The sequence below is a fragment of the Trichogramma pretiosum genome, unplaced genomic scaffold (assembly GCF_000599845.2).
Source record: "Trichogramma pretiosum strain Unisexual culture from Peru unplaced genomic scaffold, Tpre_2.0 scaffold21, whole genome shotgun sequence".
In the NCBI taxonomy this organism is placed as follows: Eukaryota; Metazoa; Arthropoda; class Insecta; order Hymenoptera; family Trichogrammatidae; genus Trichogramma; species Trichogramma pretiosum.
In genome coordinates, this window is record NW_019640940.1 from 1,160,554 (window position 1) to 1,181,494 (window position 20,941).

General features: G+C 41.7%; 1 protein-coding gene and 2 non-coding genes across 3 annotated transcripts; all 3 read left to right on the top strand.

Annotated features, from left to right (window-relative positions):
- Window positions 1-2,449: 2,449 nt before the first annotated feature.
- Window positions 2,450-2,611, top strand: LOC111693383. Its single transcript, XR_002763408.1, has one exon. It is a non-coding gene; the product is annotated as a U1 spliceosomal RNA (small nuclear RNA).
- Window positions 2,612-11,100: 8,489 nt separating this feature from the next.
- On the top strand, window positions 11,101-13,416 carry LOC106659761 (tankyrase-like). Its single transcript, XM_023457842.1, has one exon. The coding sequence runs from the start codon at window positions 11,101-11,103 to the stop codon at window positions 13,414-13,416; it is 2,316 nt and encodes a 771-aa protein (XP_023313610.1).
- A 2,364-nt stretch (window positions 13,417-15,780) lies between these two features.
- Window positions 15,781-15,942, top strand: LOC111693384. Its single transcript, XR_002763409.1, has one exon. It is a non-coding gene; the product is annotated as a U1 spliceosomal RNA (small nuclear RNA).
- Window positions 15,943-20,941: the final 4,999 nt, after the last annotated feature.

Sequence of the window (20,941 nt, forward strand, 5' to 3'; positions counted from 1 at the left end):
TTCTCTGTAAACGCTCTCGCGCGCGGTGGAAACGGCACGAACGATTTTGACTTTTGATACATTTATTTTTCCTCCACATATACATACATACACGCCGGTACGGAGGAAGTAATCGTTCGAACGTGCAAAAGTTTCTTTGTACAATATTGTTTTCGAGTCTCGTTTTCTTGCATAATGTATTATACGTGAGAAAAAAAGTCCCATTTGTTTCGAGCGTGCACGATTTTTTTCTCTTTCTTTCTTTCTTCGCGCGCGCACGCGTGTACAGAGAAAAATGTTTACATTGTGTTTGATAACGAAGAAATAATGCGATGAATAACACAAGTACATACATAATAATTATGACGTTATATGTTAATGAAAAATCTAGTAATTCTGTCGTATGAACAAAGGGCGATTTTATAAATATATTGTAAAAGTCTTTTTAAATTTTAATAAATACGATTTATGTACAGATAAATAAATTTTCATGACTACTTGATTTTCTTTCGAAGCGAAGCAACGACAACAACAAAAAAACTCCTAAAACAAATATTTCACGATCTATTAAACATTACGAGCGCACGAACTGTATATACGTGCGGACAAATCAACGAAATGCAATTACATATCTTTCTTCGGTTCTCGAGCTTTTATCGCGACCGAAAAATAATTATTATTCGAGTAGACGGTTTTTCTTTTTTAAATATAAATTGCTTCCTATAAGTTGAGATATGAATTTATCGTTTCTAATAGATATACCACACGCGGATGTAAATAAACGATATATAAGCTCCTTGCGCTCAAAAGTCATATCGGAATGGCATTTCAAACTTGTAAATTCTTGACTAATAAGTTTTTGCGACTTTTCACTTTTTTTCTATCTCGAACTGTGTACTCTCTTTACGCCTGCATTACTTTGTATCTAATTTGCAAATCAAACCAAAGAGAAATCAATGCGAGCGATTTGAAATTAATCTTGGCCGCCGTTGAGTGCAGAAAAAAAAGGTCTTGACCGTGGCGCACATCGACGTTGCGTCAGCGCGTAGGTTTGAAAAAAAACAAACCTAATTGTTAACTTAATCTTTCTTGAAGAGCACGAAGTACAGTCCTGTTTACACCTGCAAACATCTCCCTATATTTCCTCATGTTATTCCATTTCAACCGTTAGATGGCCAAAAACATCGGACAGTCTTTCCTGCAAGAAGATTGTCTCCGCCGAGGCATAATCATCTGATAGAATGATATCGGAACTTAAGCTCATTTGGTAAAATAAATTTTGACCAACAGGATATAGCTACGAAAAGTTGTCACGACATTATTGATGAAAAAAATCTCGATGGAACATCGCAGAATATTATTTCGCATCGAGAGAAAAAGTATTTTTCTCTCGAGAATTAGTTGCGGTCGGTAATACAATATAAAATATATATTTGTGAAAATTACCTCGATCTCCCGCGAAAAAACCATTACCGAACATTACTCATATATATCGTATACATATATGCGCGCCCGTAATGATAAGCCCGCAATCGCGCACATTATTATACGCATAAATATACATCAACTTGACGATTCCTCGGTCTCCGATCGTTTCCTGAACTCTCGACACTCGGCGGAGCATGTATGTACGTATGTAATCAAGCAATCAGTGGCTTTATACCGCTGTTGGTATACATTACGGGCTTTGACAGTTTTCGACTGTGTGCGCGCGCATTTACATGCCTAGCCGCGCGCGCGGCGAAAATTTCAGCCGAATATATGCACTTTACCCGCTCGCGTGAGGTAAACAATCGCGAGCTCATCTCTCGATTCACTTTCGAATGCACGTTGCACATGCGGTGGCGGTACAAGTATACGTATAGAGGTGTACATACTATACGTACCCTTCACTAATCTCGCGAGTGTAATGCAGCAACAACACCGCAGCAGCTTTCCTCTCTTATTATTATTGTATATACGATCATCGCTACCCCCCAAGGTTACGTCTACAATGATTAGCTTTCCCTTCCTATATCGTATCGTATCGGTCGTGTTTTTCGCTTACATAAAAGTGTGCGCTGGCTGTGCATATCTATTCATGCAAAACTTATATATTATACAGGGTCGATTTATGCGCGATTATTTTTTACTTTTTGCTTGGGATTTTAATTTTTTTTGTGCAATTTAACCACTGTCCCCAAACAACTGTTTATTATTTTTTAACCTCAATGCCATTTGCTTGTATAATTTTTTAATTGTATAGTTGATTCGCTTGGATTTCAGCCAATATTTAAATCGTAGCGCCTTACGCTCTCCCGAAAGTAAGCAGTGGTAGAGGGGATTTTCGAAATTGCCGTCTAGTTTTTGGCGTCGCATCCAGAGGGCGAGTCTCGAAATAGATCAACGCCTCGGGGATAGGATTTTGGAAACCCGCTAGAGATTAAGTCGAGTTCCGTAGTGAAGTAGGGGCTCGCTAGCTGGCCTAAGCATACTTACCTGGCGCAGAGGCTACCGTGATCATGAAGGCGGTTCCTCCAGGGCGAGGCCCATCCATTGCACTACGGTTGGGTTGACCTCTGTGAATATCCCTAATGTGGATATCTCAGGCGTATAATTTTTGTTAGCCGGGTCTGCGTTCGCGCTAACCCGATAAATCAATCCAAACATAAGTACTTCTAACCAAGAAGCTCCGAAACACGTATGTGTACTCTACACGTGTCTTAGGTTACTTTTTCTTTGCTCTTTCATTGCGAGGATGATTTGATATTTGACCTTCGGTGCTTTTCTCTTCACACAATCTTCAATGCTATCATAAACGGTGCGATCAATTGCTTAAATAAATTCGAATTTAACAAATTATTAAATTTTGCTTTTTCATCGAGAACCAGCAAACCGACATCAGACTCTCTTTCTCTCTCCCTCTATGCGCGAGAGCAAAGTTGGTACCGGTTTTTTGCGTAAGCGGATATATCGTCGCGACATGGCTTTGGGTTTTATATTATTATGTATGCGATACGAGCGTGCATGCGCCACCGCTGCACGGCCGCCGTCGCTGCTGCTGCTGTATTTGCATCAAATGAGCGATATGATGTGTATACGTGTATGTATGTATGAGTGTGCATATATATATTAGATTACGGTGTGCAGCTCCGCCGCTGCCGCGAGGGAGCTCGAGGGACACTTTCTAATCAGACTGAGACGTTTTGCAGTTTTGCTCTACCGTGTGGCGCTCGCTGTGTATAATATATGCTTTATTATTTAGTATTTATATTCTTTTATTTACATTTTCTGTATATAGACAACGTAGCCCAATCATTTTGTGTTTACCTCTCTGCCGTTGGTAAATTATACATGCAAGGTTATAATAATGTGATCTATATATTTCCGCAGCAGCAGCGATATCTCTCTCGCTCTCCTTGCTGCACTTCCAAGTTACGAAATTATGTCGGAGAGAGAGAAAAAAAATGTTCTCGCTCGCTGCTGCAGCAGCAGAGCGTACGCTGAAAAGCCTTAATCGAAACGAAATGAAAAGGTATAATAAGCACGGATACCTGTCCTTGGTCATATTCCTTTAGCATTGAACTTTATATCGAATGTACGCCTTCATCGTGCTGTTTTATCCCCTACAACCCAATTAATCGGTTTTATAATTGTTTGTATTTTTTCCTTCTTCGCACTGTCATTATAAACTTTCGTACGTAATCCGAGGCATCCGAGAAATTTAGACGTACATGGGTGTATAAATAGTCAGAGCCAATTTCCAATACGATAATTACGCAATGTTACCAGCAGAGCAGCCGCATGCTGGATCGAAGTACAAATTCATTTGATCTGCATCGATGAGCGCCGGCCGTACACGGTGCATATAATGTATTTCGTCACTTCTCCAGCACCGCTGGTATAATAGAAGGCGAATATATACGTATATGCGAGCTTTTGTAACCGCAAGGTAATACACTTACACACTCATATACAGAGCCCATAGCTGAGCTCCGCGTATTATAATACTTACACTCTCGAAACTAGGTACTAAGTACGTGAGCTGCTCGTTTTTCACGACAAATAAAAAACAAAATCCACGCGATCGTAATCGCGTAATTATAAATCGGGGCGAGCAATAAAAACGTAAACGCATAATTCTCTATCTAGTACAACTCGAATTTTCGTTTCGTTCGAATGTATATACAGGCTCGAACAATTAGGTCGTCTCGCTGAATCGTAAAACGTGGATATCGGTGCGTTATTTATGTAATGCTGCAATATAGCACCATTCGATTTTATAACAATTATGATATTTTCCAGCAGCCCACAGCAGAGGCCAGCAGCATCGCTCGCAGCGCAACACGAGAAGAGTATATAAAGCCAATTAGTCGTCGATGCGCTTTCACGTGTGTGTGTGTGTGTGTTCTTATAAAGCACCGCCGCCGCCGATCGTTGATGAATATAAATTGAAAATTCGTGAAAAAAGCGTGGAAATTTTTTTCTTCGAACGCGTGCGTGTATACACAACACGTATACGTATACATATCTGAGCGCACGCACACGAGAAACGATGAAAAGCCGAGCAGCAATCGAGAGTTTGATGTAGATCTGGGTCAACGAGTGAAATTTGATTCCAAAAGAGAATTTATATCGGCAATCGTATTTTATGACGCGCTCCGAATCCTACATATCCAACCACTATGCGAATGCACCCTGCGTGCGTATAAATGTGTAATTCCTTAAATAAAACACTAAGGAATTGCTCATATACATCATTGTCGCGTAGACTGCGTCTCGGGCGCGGCGCGTATAGTTGAGATTGAAAATAGAATTTGCGCGGATGATCATTTGGATAATTTTCGACGACATTCAAAAATTGTCACCGTATAGAATTTTGAAATTCAAATTTCGAAAAGCAGGGCAGAGTTGGCATAATTTAAAAATAACGAAGTCCTCACGCGCGATACGCTGCTAACTCGGGGAAAAATAAATGGAAAATCTGAATTTCGCACGAGGTAGCAGCAGTAGTAGTAGTAGTAGTAGTAGTAGTAGTTTATATACGCGGCGACTGCCGTTAGATGGCTACAGCAGTCTCTCATCCCGTAAAACGAAAGTAATAATCGTAAAATTTTCTAATTTCAAGCGCACACGGTGCGTAGCTCCCAAAGAATATATTGTATACGTAGTTTCTCGGTGCATGCGTGTAAACCACATGCGTGTATGTAATGCGCGTTTATTGTAATTCGGTTTTGAAAATTTTATTAACGCGGAAAATATAACGCACGTGGGAGAGGAGTCAATGCGTGCGCAGTCTCATGCAAGTATAAGTAGGTCTATAGGGCTACGGGGCCACTTCTAGGTAGTCACCGTCACAAACATAATTGTTAATAACAATTTGGCGTTATATGATAGTGCAATTTCATGGCAATCTCCCAGCCGATGTGGTTATGATAAGATTATTCGGGTATTGCCAAGTCAAATGTACCCTTAAATTGTTTTTTCTCAATATTGTTATATTTAAATATTGTTGCTGATTATTCAATTTGTTATAGCAAAATTGATATTATTAAAAAATGTATTGTTGTTTGATCATGGTCTAGCACAAGTATAATCACTTGCTTCATGACATCATGGGTTTAGTTTATGATGTTATACATCAAATCTCTCTGTTGTCGGACGTTTCTACGATATGCTTACATCATGAGTTGAATGTTCCCCGCAATATTATAACAACCGAAATGCTTTCATAGGCTAACTCAAAAATGACAAAAATTGCTCTGAGTTCTCACGATGATAAGCGTGATATACTACAAGATGGAATTAAAACAAGGCCTTGGGGACATGACGGTATAGCAGATGAAGCAGATCACGGAAAATAATAATCGACGTTATCGTCATCATTATCGTTTTTGTTGTGGTCGCTGTTTTTTTCACCCTTCGGAAATAGATTTGATAAGGAGTCATAGCATTAAAACCACGAGTTAATCGTTTACAAAACAGGAAATGTCACTAACTACCCGCCGAGCCATCCCGCCTATACAACGTTACTAACAACGAATCGATGTGTGCCTAGAAGTCAAAATTTCATTGATAAGTAGCCATGTCTCTCCATACAGCCTCACACGAGTCGATTTGCTATATAAGTTGCGAAAAATGTGTAAATATACAACAGTTAGTCGATCCTTCTCGTCTGCAACCACATGTCGTCACCACCAGCACCAACACGGATTAGAAGTATGTAGTGGAAATTATACTTTTTTTTTCAAGTAATAATAATTTTTATGCAATAGTATGACGAAAAATGTCTTTTTTCGCACATTTTTTAGTGTGCAAAAAGCGTTTTTGGACACTTGTGTGCGGTAAAATGCCTCGTTTAGACACTGGTGTGCGGTAAAATGCCTCATTTTGGACACGGGTGTGCGGGAAAACGCCTTGTTTAAATGAACGTATTTTTCGCCTACTATTGCATAAAATTTTGTATGCAACACGTGCCCAGCTTTTTGCGCACAGTGTGCGGAAAAAACACCCACTCGTGCCGGCATAGCCGGCACTCGTGTCTTTTTCCGCACACTCGTGCCCAAAAACGCCTTTTGGGCACTTGTTACATAAATAACTATTAAAAAATACTTATAAAACGCATATTTCTATTTACAGGTGGATTTAGCTACATTCAATACTATGGGTAGAAATGAATTTCCACTGTCCGTCAAGCCCGCTGAGTTGGAATGCAACGTCGACCATTGATAACGAGCCTACGAATTGTACACACACGATACGGGGATAAAGTGATCGCAGACTTGGAGTACGCCGATATTGGTAAAAAAACAATGTTGCTTAACGTTAAATTAATAAATTTCTATAGTGTGTATTTCGAAATTGAAATGTTTTCTACTGTGTTTCAGATGCTGATGAAGGCGACGAGGATCGCTGTGAAAAAAAAAGGTGACGGGGAGCACGGCGACCCGGCGAAAAGGAAACTATGTCGAAGACTGCGCGGTGGGTGTCGTCGATGCAAACCTCCCCTAGTAAGTTCACATTTTTTTTTTATGTTGTAAAATACATTTTACGCGTTACATGAAGTTCCTACACGTCGTCCATACACGCTACACGTTATTTTTCGTCAATCAGTATAAAAGAGAGGACTTGTATTAAAAATGATTTTTTTTTTCATCTTTCCCCAGGTCCATCTGTCCATTTCGGCAGGAGAAATGCTGGAAAGAAGTCTTGATGCATCACCAACATTTGATTCATCATCAACTGTACTCCAAGTATAAATCCAACTATAAATTAAACAAATTTTTCGACTGCGTCGGTAAAAAATGTGGGGTACAGACTTCCTTAAGCAACATTGTTTTTTTTCCAATATCGGCATACTCTAAGTCTGCGATCACTTTATCCCCGTATCGTGTGTGTACAATTCGTAGGCTCGTTATCAAATGGTCGACGTTGCATTCCAATTCAGCTGCCTTGACGGAAGGCGGGAATCTATTTCTACCTATAGTATTGAATGTAGCTAAATCCACCTGTAAATAGAAATATGCGTTTTATAAGTATTTTTGAAAAATTATTATTACTCGAAAGAAAAGTATAAATAGTAAACATAAGGCCTTGTTCTAATTCCATCTTGTAGTATATAACGCTTATCATCGTTAGGGCTCAGAGCAATTTTTGTCATTTTTTCTGTTTGTAAATTGTTAGCTCGACTCCGAATATTTAATTGCTCTCGTTTGATTAATGTATTATTCATCGATAATCATCAGCAGTTATTGTTTTTTGAACAACAGATTTTTTTGCGCCCTTTGCTTTTTTAATCGAGTGATCTTCATCCTCATAGCAACAATAATGGGCCTTAGCACGAAGCCCGACGAACTCGTACAGCGGAGATTTGCACGATACCGATTCGTCTTTCATAACACCAATCTTTTTTTTTATTATCGTTGGATGGTGTAATATCGAAAATGTTATTTTCGCAGTAGTCAGATGTATCAAAATTGGTGAAAAAGATTGTACACTTCTGTATACAGATACAAATAGTTTAATTTATGAAATTTGCAATAAAGATATCTACAGTTTAATAAAAAAATATCCACACAATTTCATTTAACATATAATTATAATGGAAATTATAGACAACTCATATTATTTCCGCTCTCGCATCATTGCACACCTCAACAAGCTACCTCGAGGTACATCGCGCTAGCCTATGAAAGCATTTCGGTTGTTATAATATTGCGGGGGACATTCGACTCATGATGTAAGTATATCGTAAAAACATCCGACAACAGAGAGGCTTGATGTATAACATCATAAACTCAACCCATGATGTCATGAAGCAAGTGATTATACTTGTGCTAGACCATGATCAAACTACAATAAACTTTTTTTTAAATAATATCATATAATAACAATAACAAATTAAATATTTAGCAACAATAATAAAATATAACAATATTGAGAAAAAACAATTTAAGGGGACATTTGACTTAGCAATACGCTAATAATCTCATCCGCTGGGGGATTGCCGTGAAATTGCTCTATCCTATTTTTTTTTTTTTTTTTATCGTCCTTGGAGTCTAATATTTTTAGACTTACAAACTGCCACAGTGCAAGCTTGTTTGTTGTACATCTGTCGAACCTAAATAATTAAACATAGAGGAAGCGTACAAGATGTATTGGCCATCGTTTTTCAAAAGAAACATTTTGCCAGTCGAAGTAAATAAAATATGCACGCGTAACGCAGGCAAGAATTATTTATTTATTTTCGCGACTTCGCGCGGACATCTCTGGGAATACAAAGGGAACGATATTTTTTTCCAGCCGCGCGCGCGTAATGGGTTAGTCGGAAGATCTGTCCATTCGACGTCAGCTCTCGCAAAAAAAAGGAGAGAAAGAAAGAATCTCGAAACGGTGCTCTCGCAAGGCAAATTGATGAATTGCACCGTTGCGTGGCAGCGCGCATAGCGTAGCCGTTACTTCATTACAATATAGTATAGTTATAGCCGGTACCGCGCATCCATCTTTAGTTTAAATGTCCGAGCGCTTGCAGTTCGTGCAGTTCGCAACGTAGCATAAGGACATCTGGTAAGTAGCCGCGGGCAACTCTGGCTGGCTCGTATACTTTGGCGCTTTATCGCGCTCGGGGACTCGACTCGATGATACTTTATTCAAATGTCTACTCGAAGCTTCGAGCGCGAATTGATTTTCACAGCCCACTGTTCGAGTATTTCCGTCGATCGCGCGCAGAACCCCGACCGATCTAATTTCATTATTCGCGGGCTCAACGTTTCCGAGCTTTACTCGCGTTCGCATCCGAAGTACGGTGCACCGCTTTGTAGCAGCCGCGGCTAATAAGTGCTGCACGGCACGGAGCAGGTGTTCGATGCGGGCTTTCCGACGTTTTAAACTGCACCGCCGAGGATGATGTAGGTAACGCGTAACACCTGCCCCGCACTTACACGCGTGTGTCATGTTTACCATCGCTCTCGTACTTGGGCAATCCGTTTTTCCGTTCGCGCGGACGCGATTTTGCTGCCTCGGCTCGATAATAATGCGCTAATTGTAATGCGCGCGCCGGGCCTTTTAAAAGGACACTGAACTCGAGTTTGCATAACGTAAATGTATGACACTGCACATACATAGTTCTGTGCTGCCTGCATACCTATATACACGCGGTGGCACGTGAACCGTACACAGATTTGCATCGATATTCATATGCATATACGTACGTATTATAGTTTCACCGAGGGGTAATCGCTGCTGGCATTTAAATTATGCGTATCGTAATTAAATCGTTACGAATGATAAGTATGCGTGCGCATATTTTCTCTCTTGCTCTCTCTCTCTCTCTCTCGATTCGAGTGAAATGTGCAGTTTTGACTTTGTTCGCCCGAAGGGGGGGCACCGCAACAGCGATCGCTGTTACGATTTTTAATTGCCAAAGTATACACCGCGCGCGCGCGTATAAACGATATATTCCAAAATATTTGATCCCGGAGCAACTATGTTATACTTCTGTAATTACACTGCAATTTGAAAAAGCGCATACTATACCCGCGGCGATGCGGACGATAAACTTTTTCTCGCATTCGCGCGCAGGTCTGTAATAAAGTCTCGAGTTTTATATGTTCCAGTTTTAAAATCCCCCAATGTCTTCAGAAATGTCTTCAGAAATCCGTAATAATCTATCGATGCTCAAAATTTAACTACGAGGTTCCAAGCGAAAAAATTGAAGGTACGAGGAATTCAAAAAGTATCCGATCGGCTTCAAGAACTTATTTTTGTTAAAAACAGCGTTTTCCAGCCCACCGCGAAAAGATGAGAAAAATTCAAAGTTATGCGAATTCCGATGGAAAGAATGAGCAAAAGTTATTTGCATATTTTTCAAGGTTCTGTATCGTCCGTCAAATTGAAAAATTCGAGGTTTTGTTTTTCAATGCAATAAAAAAGAGAAAACATTTTCGAGTTTCGTATCGGTTCATATCACCGTAACAACCGGGCACGGCTACTTCAGAAATCTGAGCCGGCGCCTACAACCTCAACCGTACAGCGCCATATGCCCGGTCACACAGTCGGACTCGTGCTTGTGAGCGAGTCTCGAATAGGCGCACGGTTGCCACTTTCGCCCACTCAGTCGTATGATAGGACCGAAGACTGAAGAGATGGCCGGAAGAATATGACCGGAAGATGCAGTAAGAAGAAGAAGCTACGACAACTGAGCTAAGAAGAATGAGCTCTCTCTTAATATTGCGTTTACGTACGACGTTGATATTCCAAAAAGTGAAAGTCTGTATCTCTCTCTCTCTCTCTCTCTCTCCCATTCTTTTCCTATTTCGAGTACCCACATGTTCTAATGCCACAAAGTCAGCTGAGCATTGGTTCTATGCGTGCTGCTATAGCTTTGAGTTTCAGTTGTACACGGGTATTGGTGGGTCGAGCATCGAACAGCTAATCGTATAGTCAGTGAGGTTAACTGGTCAACCACGTGTTCTTTTAACATTTTTCAAATAGAGATCAAAGTGTACTTAGAGTAGTGAATTTACGTTGCAAAGTCGCAGTGTGAACTTCGAGAAAATATTGCATCAATCGCAGAGAGTCATTATCGTGAAAAGAGTATTAAATATTCGAGCGTGTGCGTGCTTGTGCCATCATTCCGAAGTCATGGATAGTCAACTACTGATAATGAAGAACTTGAAAGAAAGTGTCAATTGGGAGATTGAAAAACAGCGTGTTGAGTTACTCGATAAATTGGACGATCTGATCTCGACATGGAAGGGCCCACTGCCCGACCTCCTAGACGTCTTTCGCTCCGAAGAAATCGAGCGTCTTCTCGTGGATTCGATAAGTTACGAGCCAAAGGAAGAAAAGTTTTTCATTCGTTTTTCATTCATTCGTTTCGTCGCTGACAGCGGCTACAAAGACAGGCTCGAGGAGGGCGAGTCATCGTCGCGCCGCACCACAGCGCTGCATCTGGCGGCTAGACGCAACGAAATCGTAATTGATTGCGAGCTCTTTCGAGAATACAACTCCATCATGATCTTGAAACTTATTCAAATTTACGACAGATGCGACGTGAATTACGTCGATGAATTCGGATTGACGCATTTCCATGTGGCCTGCCATTACGGCTGCGCCGACGTGGTAGAGAAATATCTCGAGCTCGGCGAGGATCCAAATTGCCTCCTCGTGGGAAAGGGTGATTCTCCGCTACATTTGGCCCTGTACGGACGTCACGTCGAAGCGGCACAAGCGCTGGTGAGAGCCGGCGCCGATCCAAATTTTGCCAACGCGACGGGAATGACGGCTCTGCACATCATATGCCAACGGGCGAAAGGCCCCTTTGACCTCGCCATGTTGAAGACGTTGCTCGAGCTCACTCACGACAAATATCGGCCCGTGCAAGTCAATGCTCGCGACGAGTTCGGTAAAACACCGCTGCATTATGCTGTAGAGCAACTAGATGAAAAATTGTTCGAAATCTTATTGAAAAATGAGGCAGATTCACATTTATCCGACTACGAGGGATTAACACCTTTGCATATTATTTTCAAGACACCGCGTCGACAATACTCTAGAACCTTCAAGAATATGTTACTTGCGATCTTCAAGAAGATAAGTTCGCCGGAGCAAATCAACGCCCAGGACAAATTGGGTAAAACGCCGCTTCACTATGCTCTGGAGCAGCAACAGGCTGAATTCTTCGAAATCCTTGTGGAAAACGGGGCTAATCCAAATTCGGCTGACTTCGAAGGATTGACTTCCTTGCATATTATCATCAAACAAAATTGGGGCAGTAAAAACTACGAGTCCTTTACCAATAAATTTTTTGATATCAGCCGGGCAAAAGGTCAGCCGGTGCAAATTGATGCCCGGGACAAGAAGGGCCAGACACCACTTCACTATGCCGTGGTCAAGAGGAATGAACAAATCGTAAAATGGTTGCTGGAAAAAGGTGCCGATGCGACTTTGGCAGACACAGAGGGATTGACACCTCTTCATATTACTTGCGACTCCCTCGTGGCACATTACATCCTTCAGATTAGTAGCAAAAAACAGCAGAAAGTGCAGGTAAACGCCCAGGACAAGTTGGGCCGGACACCGCTTCACTATGCTGTGTGTACGGACCGCAGAAACTATGTAACGATGCTGCTGGCAAAAGGCGCCGATCCTAATTCGGCCGATTCAGAAGGAGTCACGCCTCTGCATATTATTTGCCAGAAAAAGTACGATGACGGAATGGCGGAATTTTTCTTCGAGATTTGCAAACAAATAAATCGAACGGTCCAGGTCAACGTCCGAGATATGTTGGGCCGGACACCGATGCAATGGGCTGTGGCTCAATTTTCGCCAAGTGCCGTTGATGTGCTCTTGGCTCATGGTGCCGAACTATCTGGTTTCGTTTTTCCTACTGGGAGTCGCTTCGACAGAAAATTTAAAGGGCGAAGTGCTTGTAGTAAAATTCAAGTGGATTGGAAATTAAAATTAGCGTCCGGTGCTCTAATGATCGTCGAGCGCCTCCAAAATGCAGGATACGAATGGAACCGAGACGACGCCCTAGAAATTATGAAATTATTCAAAAAGTACGGAATGTTCGAGCAATTGGAAGAAATGGAAAAACGTTGGTACGTTGGCGAGAGGTTTACGAGTGCAGCAAAAAAGATAATGATCGTTCCTAGTCTGTCACTCTACGATCTTATACGGTTGCGACCCGAAGAGGCGGACAAACACGCCCTCACGTTTGAGGACTACTACTCGATCGAAATGCATCGACTACCTCTCAGGTCTAGGAAGGCTTGCTCTGCACATCTGGCCGAGAAAGTAGCGAGAGGATTTTTCCGTGCTTGGGCCCTGGAACCTTTCACGCAGCTGATACACTGGCGATTGCCGCAGGAGAACTGCGAAATGATCCTCGAAAAATCGCTCATGAATAAAGATTTTTATAATATTTGCTTGGCGGCAACAGGCCAAAGCACGTGATGATGAAAAGCATCGCATATTTTCCTAATCAATCATGAATAAATAAATTAAAAAAATGAATTTCGATTTTTTTATTGTTAAACACATAAAAATTTAAATTAAAATACAGCGAATACTTAGTTACATAATCAGTTTTGTCAGTTCAAATAGTTGTCTCGTTGACCTCAAATAAAAGCGCCTTGCCGGAGAGGCAACATACAGCTCCTTCTTTGGATAAATTAAAAATTTTAATTAATTATTTCAATCATTTTGTCAGCTAAATTCATGACTTTTTTATAACTAACTAGAGTTTTCAACCGCGTTTTCTTGAACCGCTTATAAGGTGAACTTATAACGAGATCGATCAATCATCACCAAATTTATCAGCAAGACGCTTGAGACGTGCTTCAACTCCATCTGCTGGTTCTTTGCCATGCATTGCTTCAGTATAGATGTAAGTAATGAAATTGAGTTCAGGACATTCAAGTGTGAGATGTAGTGTGAGCAAATAGAATATGTTCTTATTGCAATACTGAGTTGATGGACTATCACTCATGAAATGTAGAATTGTAACATCTGGAAATTTTTTTAAAATAATGCTCTAACATTAATATGAAATGGGCTATGCTAGCATTAGCTACATAATTCAAACATTTTGATAGAACAGCAAAAGATTCTTTGAAGTTTATAGTGTAGAATACACCTGTGTGTTTTGAAAGACTGGATATTTTTTGTGGTTGTAACTGATTGTAACGATCCTTTATGTATTTAATTAAAAAATAATAACTTATGTATTCATTTAGATAAGAACGTTGTTAAAAATCATGTTTAAATTACATGTAAATTTTCTAACATCAGGCGAATATCTTGATAAAAAAAATGTTCGTATGCTCGCAACGAGTTGTTTTCATTTTCTCGTAGAAATGCATATTCTCTTCATCAATAAATGACTTGATTTTCTCTTTTTCCTCCACATATATCGAAAACAAAATTGTTTTCATTTTTTTCAATTCAGGGTATCGGCATTAGACTTGGCGTAACATCGAAGATATTCGCCGATAGCTCTCGCTCGTTACTTCAAGCAATTTCATTCCATTTTCCGCGAAAAGCGTTGTTGCCTCGGCACTTGCGAATAATTAAACTCTTTGAGAACATATGCGCATTTACCCGCATGTTTATCTTTAATTTTACGAGCAAAACTAATGACTTATTAATTAACAACGAAGCTAAGCAGCGATTGTTCCGAGTAATTCATGAGAAAACTTGCTGAATTTATTCACAAACGCAACGTTCACTGGGATAAGCCAGGATAATTAGGAAGATATCCGAGCAACTAGGAAGAGAGATGTGCTTAGAAAACTTGTCATATTTTCTACTAATCCTTCGACTAATTTTATCACATTTATATACTTTGTATAACCTCGTGTGAGCACGTTTCGTGCATTAGACACACGCTCGTATTAATCGGATAAATCGTTTGCCCTCAAAATTTCGCACAAACACACATAATATCTTTAATTTATATAATCGAAAAATATACTCGCGGCGCATGATTTTGACGGCAAACTCGTCGTAAATTAAACGTACTTTATATCCCTTGCGTTTCTGTGCACACAATCTACCAGCACCGATCACGAGACTCTCCGCGCGCGTATCGAGGAAAACCGGCTCGTGAGGATTTGCATGCGTGCGCGCGATAGAAATTTTCTGCCCGCATACTCGCGCTCGCAGCGCACACGAGCTCCTCGCGCATATGTACGTGTAAATATCGTATCGGACTGGTATACTTTCCTAAAAAGTGAAAATTACCCGAAAGAAGGTATGCTTTTACAGCGCGCCATATACACGGGCACACGCAATGATACACCGGTAAATTCCCGACTAATTCCGTGCGAGATCTCTCACGGATGGCTTTTCTACGCGATTGATGTTTTACACGAACGCTCCACACTATTTGCTTCTAAACGCGTGTACTACTATATACACGCAATGTATAGACAGGAAAGCTGCGCGTTATATATTGTGGTATAGGATTTAAGATTGTAACACGATCTTCTCGAAACACAATATCGGCAATGGAATCGAGAACATTTGGCGGGTAATTTTCGCGCGAATAGTTGCAGCTTGATAAATCGGCTGCAACTGTTTACGTGCAACATACACATTTTTTTGATTCTAGGCTAATATTAGATCGTAGCGCCTTACGCTCTCCCGAAAGTAAGCAGAGGTAGAGGGGATTTTCGAAATTCGCCGTCTAGTTTTTGGCGTCGCATCCAGAGGGCGAGTCTCGAAATAGATCAACGCCGCGGGGATAGGATTTTGGAAACCCGCAAGAGATTAAGTCGAGTTCCCTAGTGAAGTAGGGGCTCGTGAGCTGGCCAAAGCATACTTACCTGGCGCAGAGGCTACCGTGATCATGAAGGCGGTTCCTCCAGGGCGAGGCCCATCCATTGCACTACGGTTGGGTTGACCTCTGTGAATATCCCTAATGTGGATATCTCAGGCGTATAATTTTTGTTAGCCGGGTCTGCGTTCGCGCTAACCCGATAAATCAATCCAAAAATAAATTTCTCTAACCTAATTGCTACCGAACACGTGTTTGGTGTGTACATGTGTACAGTCAAATACTTCAATATTTATGACACATATAGTGAAATGTTAACCTCATCAGCTGATAAATTTGTTGATATAACAAGAATTGTTCACTTTTAAATGTTCTAATAATTGCAACAATTTTATTTTCAAGTATTAAAAAAAAATAATTCACCGCATTTATCAAAAGTCTACTCGGTCGGTATACATCTAAAAGTAAATCAGTATATCGCAATTACAAGGGAAATTTTTTTTAATCATCGATCTAAATTGGCCTCGAGTGGTAATTTGACAAAATTACAGAAGGAAAGCATCTCTCTCTCTCTCTCTCGAGCTGATAACAAAAAAGAAAAAAGAACAAGAAGAAGAAGTAAGAATAATTTTTTTCCCAACAAAGCCAAGCGTATAGCGTACGGAGCGCGATTTGAATAATGAGCGTTCGGCGTCCGATCCATAGCTGATTAAATCTCGCTCATCATTTTTCTGCTGCTGCATTACCTTACATATATATACTACTGCCGCTGCGGTGATGTGCATTTACATCCGCGATGAAACGACCGCGCGTGCATAATAATATCATCGCGGTGCAGAGTCGAGGCTCGAGCCCCAATCGTGTCTGTGTCTGTGCACGCTGCAGTCCCACCCACGTACACGCGGTATAATACATATAGACACAAGAGGTGTACGCGGGCGCGCAATTATAATCCCCCTTCGTATACACGGCATCTAATCATCGGTGTAAGAAACTCACACGTACAGACCGAGGAGAGGAGAGTACGATACTGCTCGAGTCTCGAGCAAAACGCGGAGGAAACAGACTGCATCGCTTCTGCTCTTCGAAGCTCTCCATTTTCTCTCTCTCTCTCTCTCTCTCTCTCTCTGTATACATAATACAGCAGCAGCAGCAGCGTAACAGTACCTCCTTGCAAGAAGCGCAGTGTGTATATTCGCGGCTCGCAGGATCGATACCGTTAAGCACGGAAGCCTTTTCTTTCCATAGTCTCTGCTGCTGCTGTTGCTTCTGCTGCTGCTCCTGCTACCAACTCCAATGTGCCTGTTGTGTACTATATACTTTATACTCGGGGATCTTCGTGACGAGCCTCTCTCTCTCTCTTTCTCTCTCGCTCGCGCGATTGTATTCTTGTTGCGCGCTGCGCTTCGCGCGCATTAAAAGCCGGCAGACGTACGCGAAGCTTCAAACGCGATAGTCGACGTTTTTCGCGCGCCCGCGCGCATCCTCGCGACGTTCGACTCTCGAGACTTTTTTCCCTTTTTTTTCGTTCGAGTTCTCGTTACCCTTTTTTCTTTTCTTTCTTTCTGTCTCTCGTTTCTCAAGTGAGTGCGCGACTTTGTGAAACGCGGAGAGTAAAATATAAACGTTTAAAAGTGAGCGCGAGATCGAGTTGTCAGGGAGGATCTTGACAGCTCGTGTCAAGGATTATATTTTCCATTTTACCATAGACACGCGTCGTTTATGCAGGTGATCGATCATCGTAATTAGGAGTGATGTGCGTCGTGCAGAGGATTACGAGCGTTTAAATCGCCGCGAGTGAGAAAAAAAACAATTAGCAAATATCCTCGAGGCAGATAATACAGCTCGTTTACCCAGTGACACTATTGCCCGAAGAAAAAGAAAAGAAAAATTATCGTTAAAAGAATAAAGTAAATATTGAACAGCAGCAGCAGCAGCAGCACCGGATGCTCGACCAAGAAAGTCGATTGAGAAATTTCTCTCGTGTATAATATAGTGTGTTCCTGGCCCGTGTGTGTGTGTATGTATGTGCGCGCATCGATGCCTCTCAGCAGCGCCGTGTAATCCTCCCGATGCATCGCAGCACAGCACACAATGCTCCGTCGATTCGCGAACGATTACCGATGCCCGACGATCGATTTTTCACGATCGTGATCATGCCGATGGAATTTGCTACAGGTGAGTGCACTACTACTACTACTACTATACTGTAGCAGCATCCAATGATGTATTGGGACGTTCTCGTATGTATACGATTGTCTCGATTAAACACATCTCCTAATGAGACGCAGACTTAAACTTTTTTCCTACGCGTCGTTAAGATGTCAACCATTGTCCAGCATGTGACATATCGACAGCTCGAAGTATGACAAGAAGACACAACGTGTGCCACATTCGTCCGTGCCCGTGTGTGCGTGTGTGTGCTTTTTCGCACTCGTGCTTGCGCGCTCGGAGCATTCAAGCAGTTAACGAGCCCATAGTTTCCAGGCTATAAATTTTGGACACTTTTTTTTTAATTAGTCACTTTTTTTGCAAATGATTCATACCTCGTTCGAAGTTGTTGTTGGTTTTTTTTCATGTTAACTTTCGAACCTCCTCGTACACAGTTCTCGGTGCAGAATATAATAATTCGCGTGTACACATGCGATGCTCGCAGGAATTTCGACGCATCGAGAGCGCACGCAAAAACAACAAGAGGCCTGCAAATCTATAACGAATAATAGTTTTTCCATGGATGCACTCCTGCGGTATATCGAGTGGGAGGAGGCGCGCATTAATACGCGATCGCTTCGTACTTGGCCGTTTTTTTTAATTGGGAAAAAGTGGCCACACACACACGTATACACACACATGCGAGCAGCCGCCTCTCGCAACTTTCCTCTTGTGTGTTGTGCTGCCGCGTGCTCGCGCGCCTCGGCAAAATCAAGGCCGCGCATCTTTTAGAAAAGAGGCTCGCGCGAACATACATACATACATATAAGAATGGTGCGTATGTGTGCGCGCGCGACACGCTCGCTCGGCTGCGTGTGTAACGATTTTTATGCACCGCGGACGCGCGAAAAAGTTCACCATTCGCCGTGGCTGTAATTCTACTGGCTATGGTATATAGCATAGTGTTTAACGCGTATGAATTTACGAGCCGTGCGCTGCTGGCTAATATAAATGTATTAGGCACGAATGAATAAGAGCCGGAGAGAGAGGTCGTACGCTCGACCGAAGATGCAGTTTATTTTGTATACTAAGGATGTACATCCGCGGAATAGAAGCGATTTTTCGGATCGATCGCGCGATTACGTCAAAATGTATGCATCGTATCGATCTACGCTGTTATACATAATAACGGAAGCTATACTCGACGATCGTTTAAGGATCGACGAACCCGCGAGGAATCAGAAGTGCGCCGTGATTTTCTATAATTACGTCGCTCGCGCGCGAGCGCTCGGTCGAGCCGAAATGAATTATAATATCGGAAAACGGTTTAGCGAGCTTTTAATGGTTACACATTAAATTATTCACTTCTGGAAATGAGACATCATCGTCGCGCGCGCTTCGAAAGAGATGTTATAATGTATGTATTCCAATGAGCGAGGCGAGAGATGCAGTTATGCGTGCACAGCTCGACCGGTTGTTTTGGTATATATTAAACGTCGCGAATTTAACGATCGATTCCGTGGCGTCGTTTAAAAGCACATATATACAGATATATCGATCGAACCCATTTTTAACTGCGCATAAGCTGAAAACGCCAACTCGCGAATCAGGCTGAGCGTTCGTATATGTACAATAAAATTTTTTACCGCGTATAACGTTTTAGATGCGAACGATATAATACACACACGTGTATTCCGAAATAAAATGTTATTATATCGCGCGACGTTTTTTCCATCTTTTTCTGTTACTTTTCGTCCTGTTAAATTACCCGAGAGTGCACTACGGCAAACTCGTCCCGCGGAGATTTTTATACTCTTGACCTGGTATCGCGAGCACAATATATATGTGTATCCATTTATCCGCGATGATATTGCTAATCGGTTATAACGATCGTAGCTGTGGAGAAGAAAAAAACATCACCTACGGCGTGTGTACGGATCGAAACCCGCGCGAGACCACGAGAGCTGGAGGAGAGTAAATAAATAGAATCCGCAAGTGTGAGAGAGAGAGAGAAGCGTAGCGGACCTTTCTCATTGATCTACTTGTTCTCGCGGCGCAGCAGTTGCAGCAGTTGCTGCTGCTGCTGCTGTTGTTATGATTGAGTTCTGGACGTGGAGAGGAGCGAGTATGAGAGGAGGTTGGCGAACTACCGACGCGGACACGTCTTTATATAAGAGCAGCACTCCGAGAAGAGAGAGAGGAATTTAGTCGTTTTACGAGCGCACAAGCGATGTACCGTAATTCATTCGCTCCTTCTCGCCTTTTTACGTGTACACACAGCCGATATTATTATATACACATTTGATTTTCAAGTGCGAAACCTTTATTTTTAGAGATTACAATGTAGTAACTCGGCTAGTTTTAACGGATAACATATGTTACATGAGCTATGATTTATAATACCAAGAACTGTTTACGTATAACTATCCACTCATGCGACCACCCGAGTTGGGTCGCTGCCTCGGTCCGGTGCATCGTCCGTAATGTAAGACTCTCAGGTCTGCGAAATTGAAACAGAAGAAAAATTGAGTATAAACTCGATTTTTTCCCAAAGACGAATTGTACGCGGTCTATATGTGCTTACCGGCATTGTTGCATCGGTTGAAGCATCGCAGGGCGGCTTCGTCGAAAAAGTTGATGTTGTAAGTCGCGCATACGGCTTTACCCGTCGGTACAAAATTTAAACAATCGCAAAATGGCTTTTGCTGCTGAGCTTGAACGTTCGATTGCAGCAGGCAGCCTAATTCGAGTGGACAAGGTTAATTAGTTTATTCGAAATTTTGGATAACTTTGCATCTCGATAGCTATCAAATATAATTCAAAAAAATATATCGATAAAAATACCTGCTAGAGCGAGTAGAAGCAATAATGGTGTCTTTGACATACTGAAGCGATTTGATTGTCTGGCTACAGGCCTATTGTGATTCCAGCGCAAGCTGGCTTGGCTTTTTATAATATTTTATCGACGCTGACTTTTAATTGCTGAATTTTTATGAACACGTTACGATAGCCAAGATTAATCGAAAATTACTTCGGTCGACGCTCCGATAT

Coding starts and splice junctions, on each gene's coding strand:
- LOC106659761 (XM_023457842.1), top strand. CDS start 11,101: ATGGATAGTCAACTACTGATAATGAAGAACTTGAAAGAAAGTGTCAAT.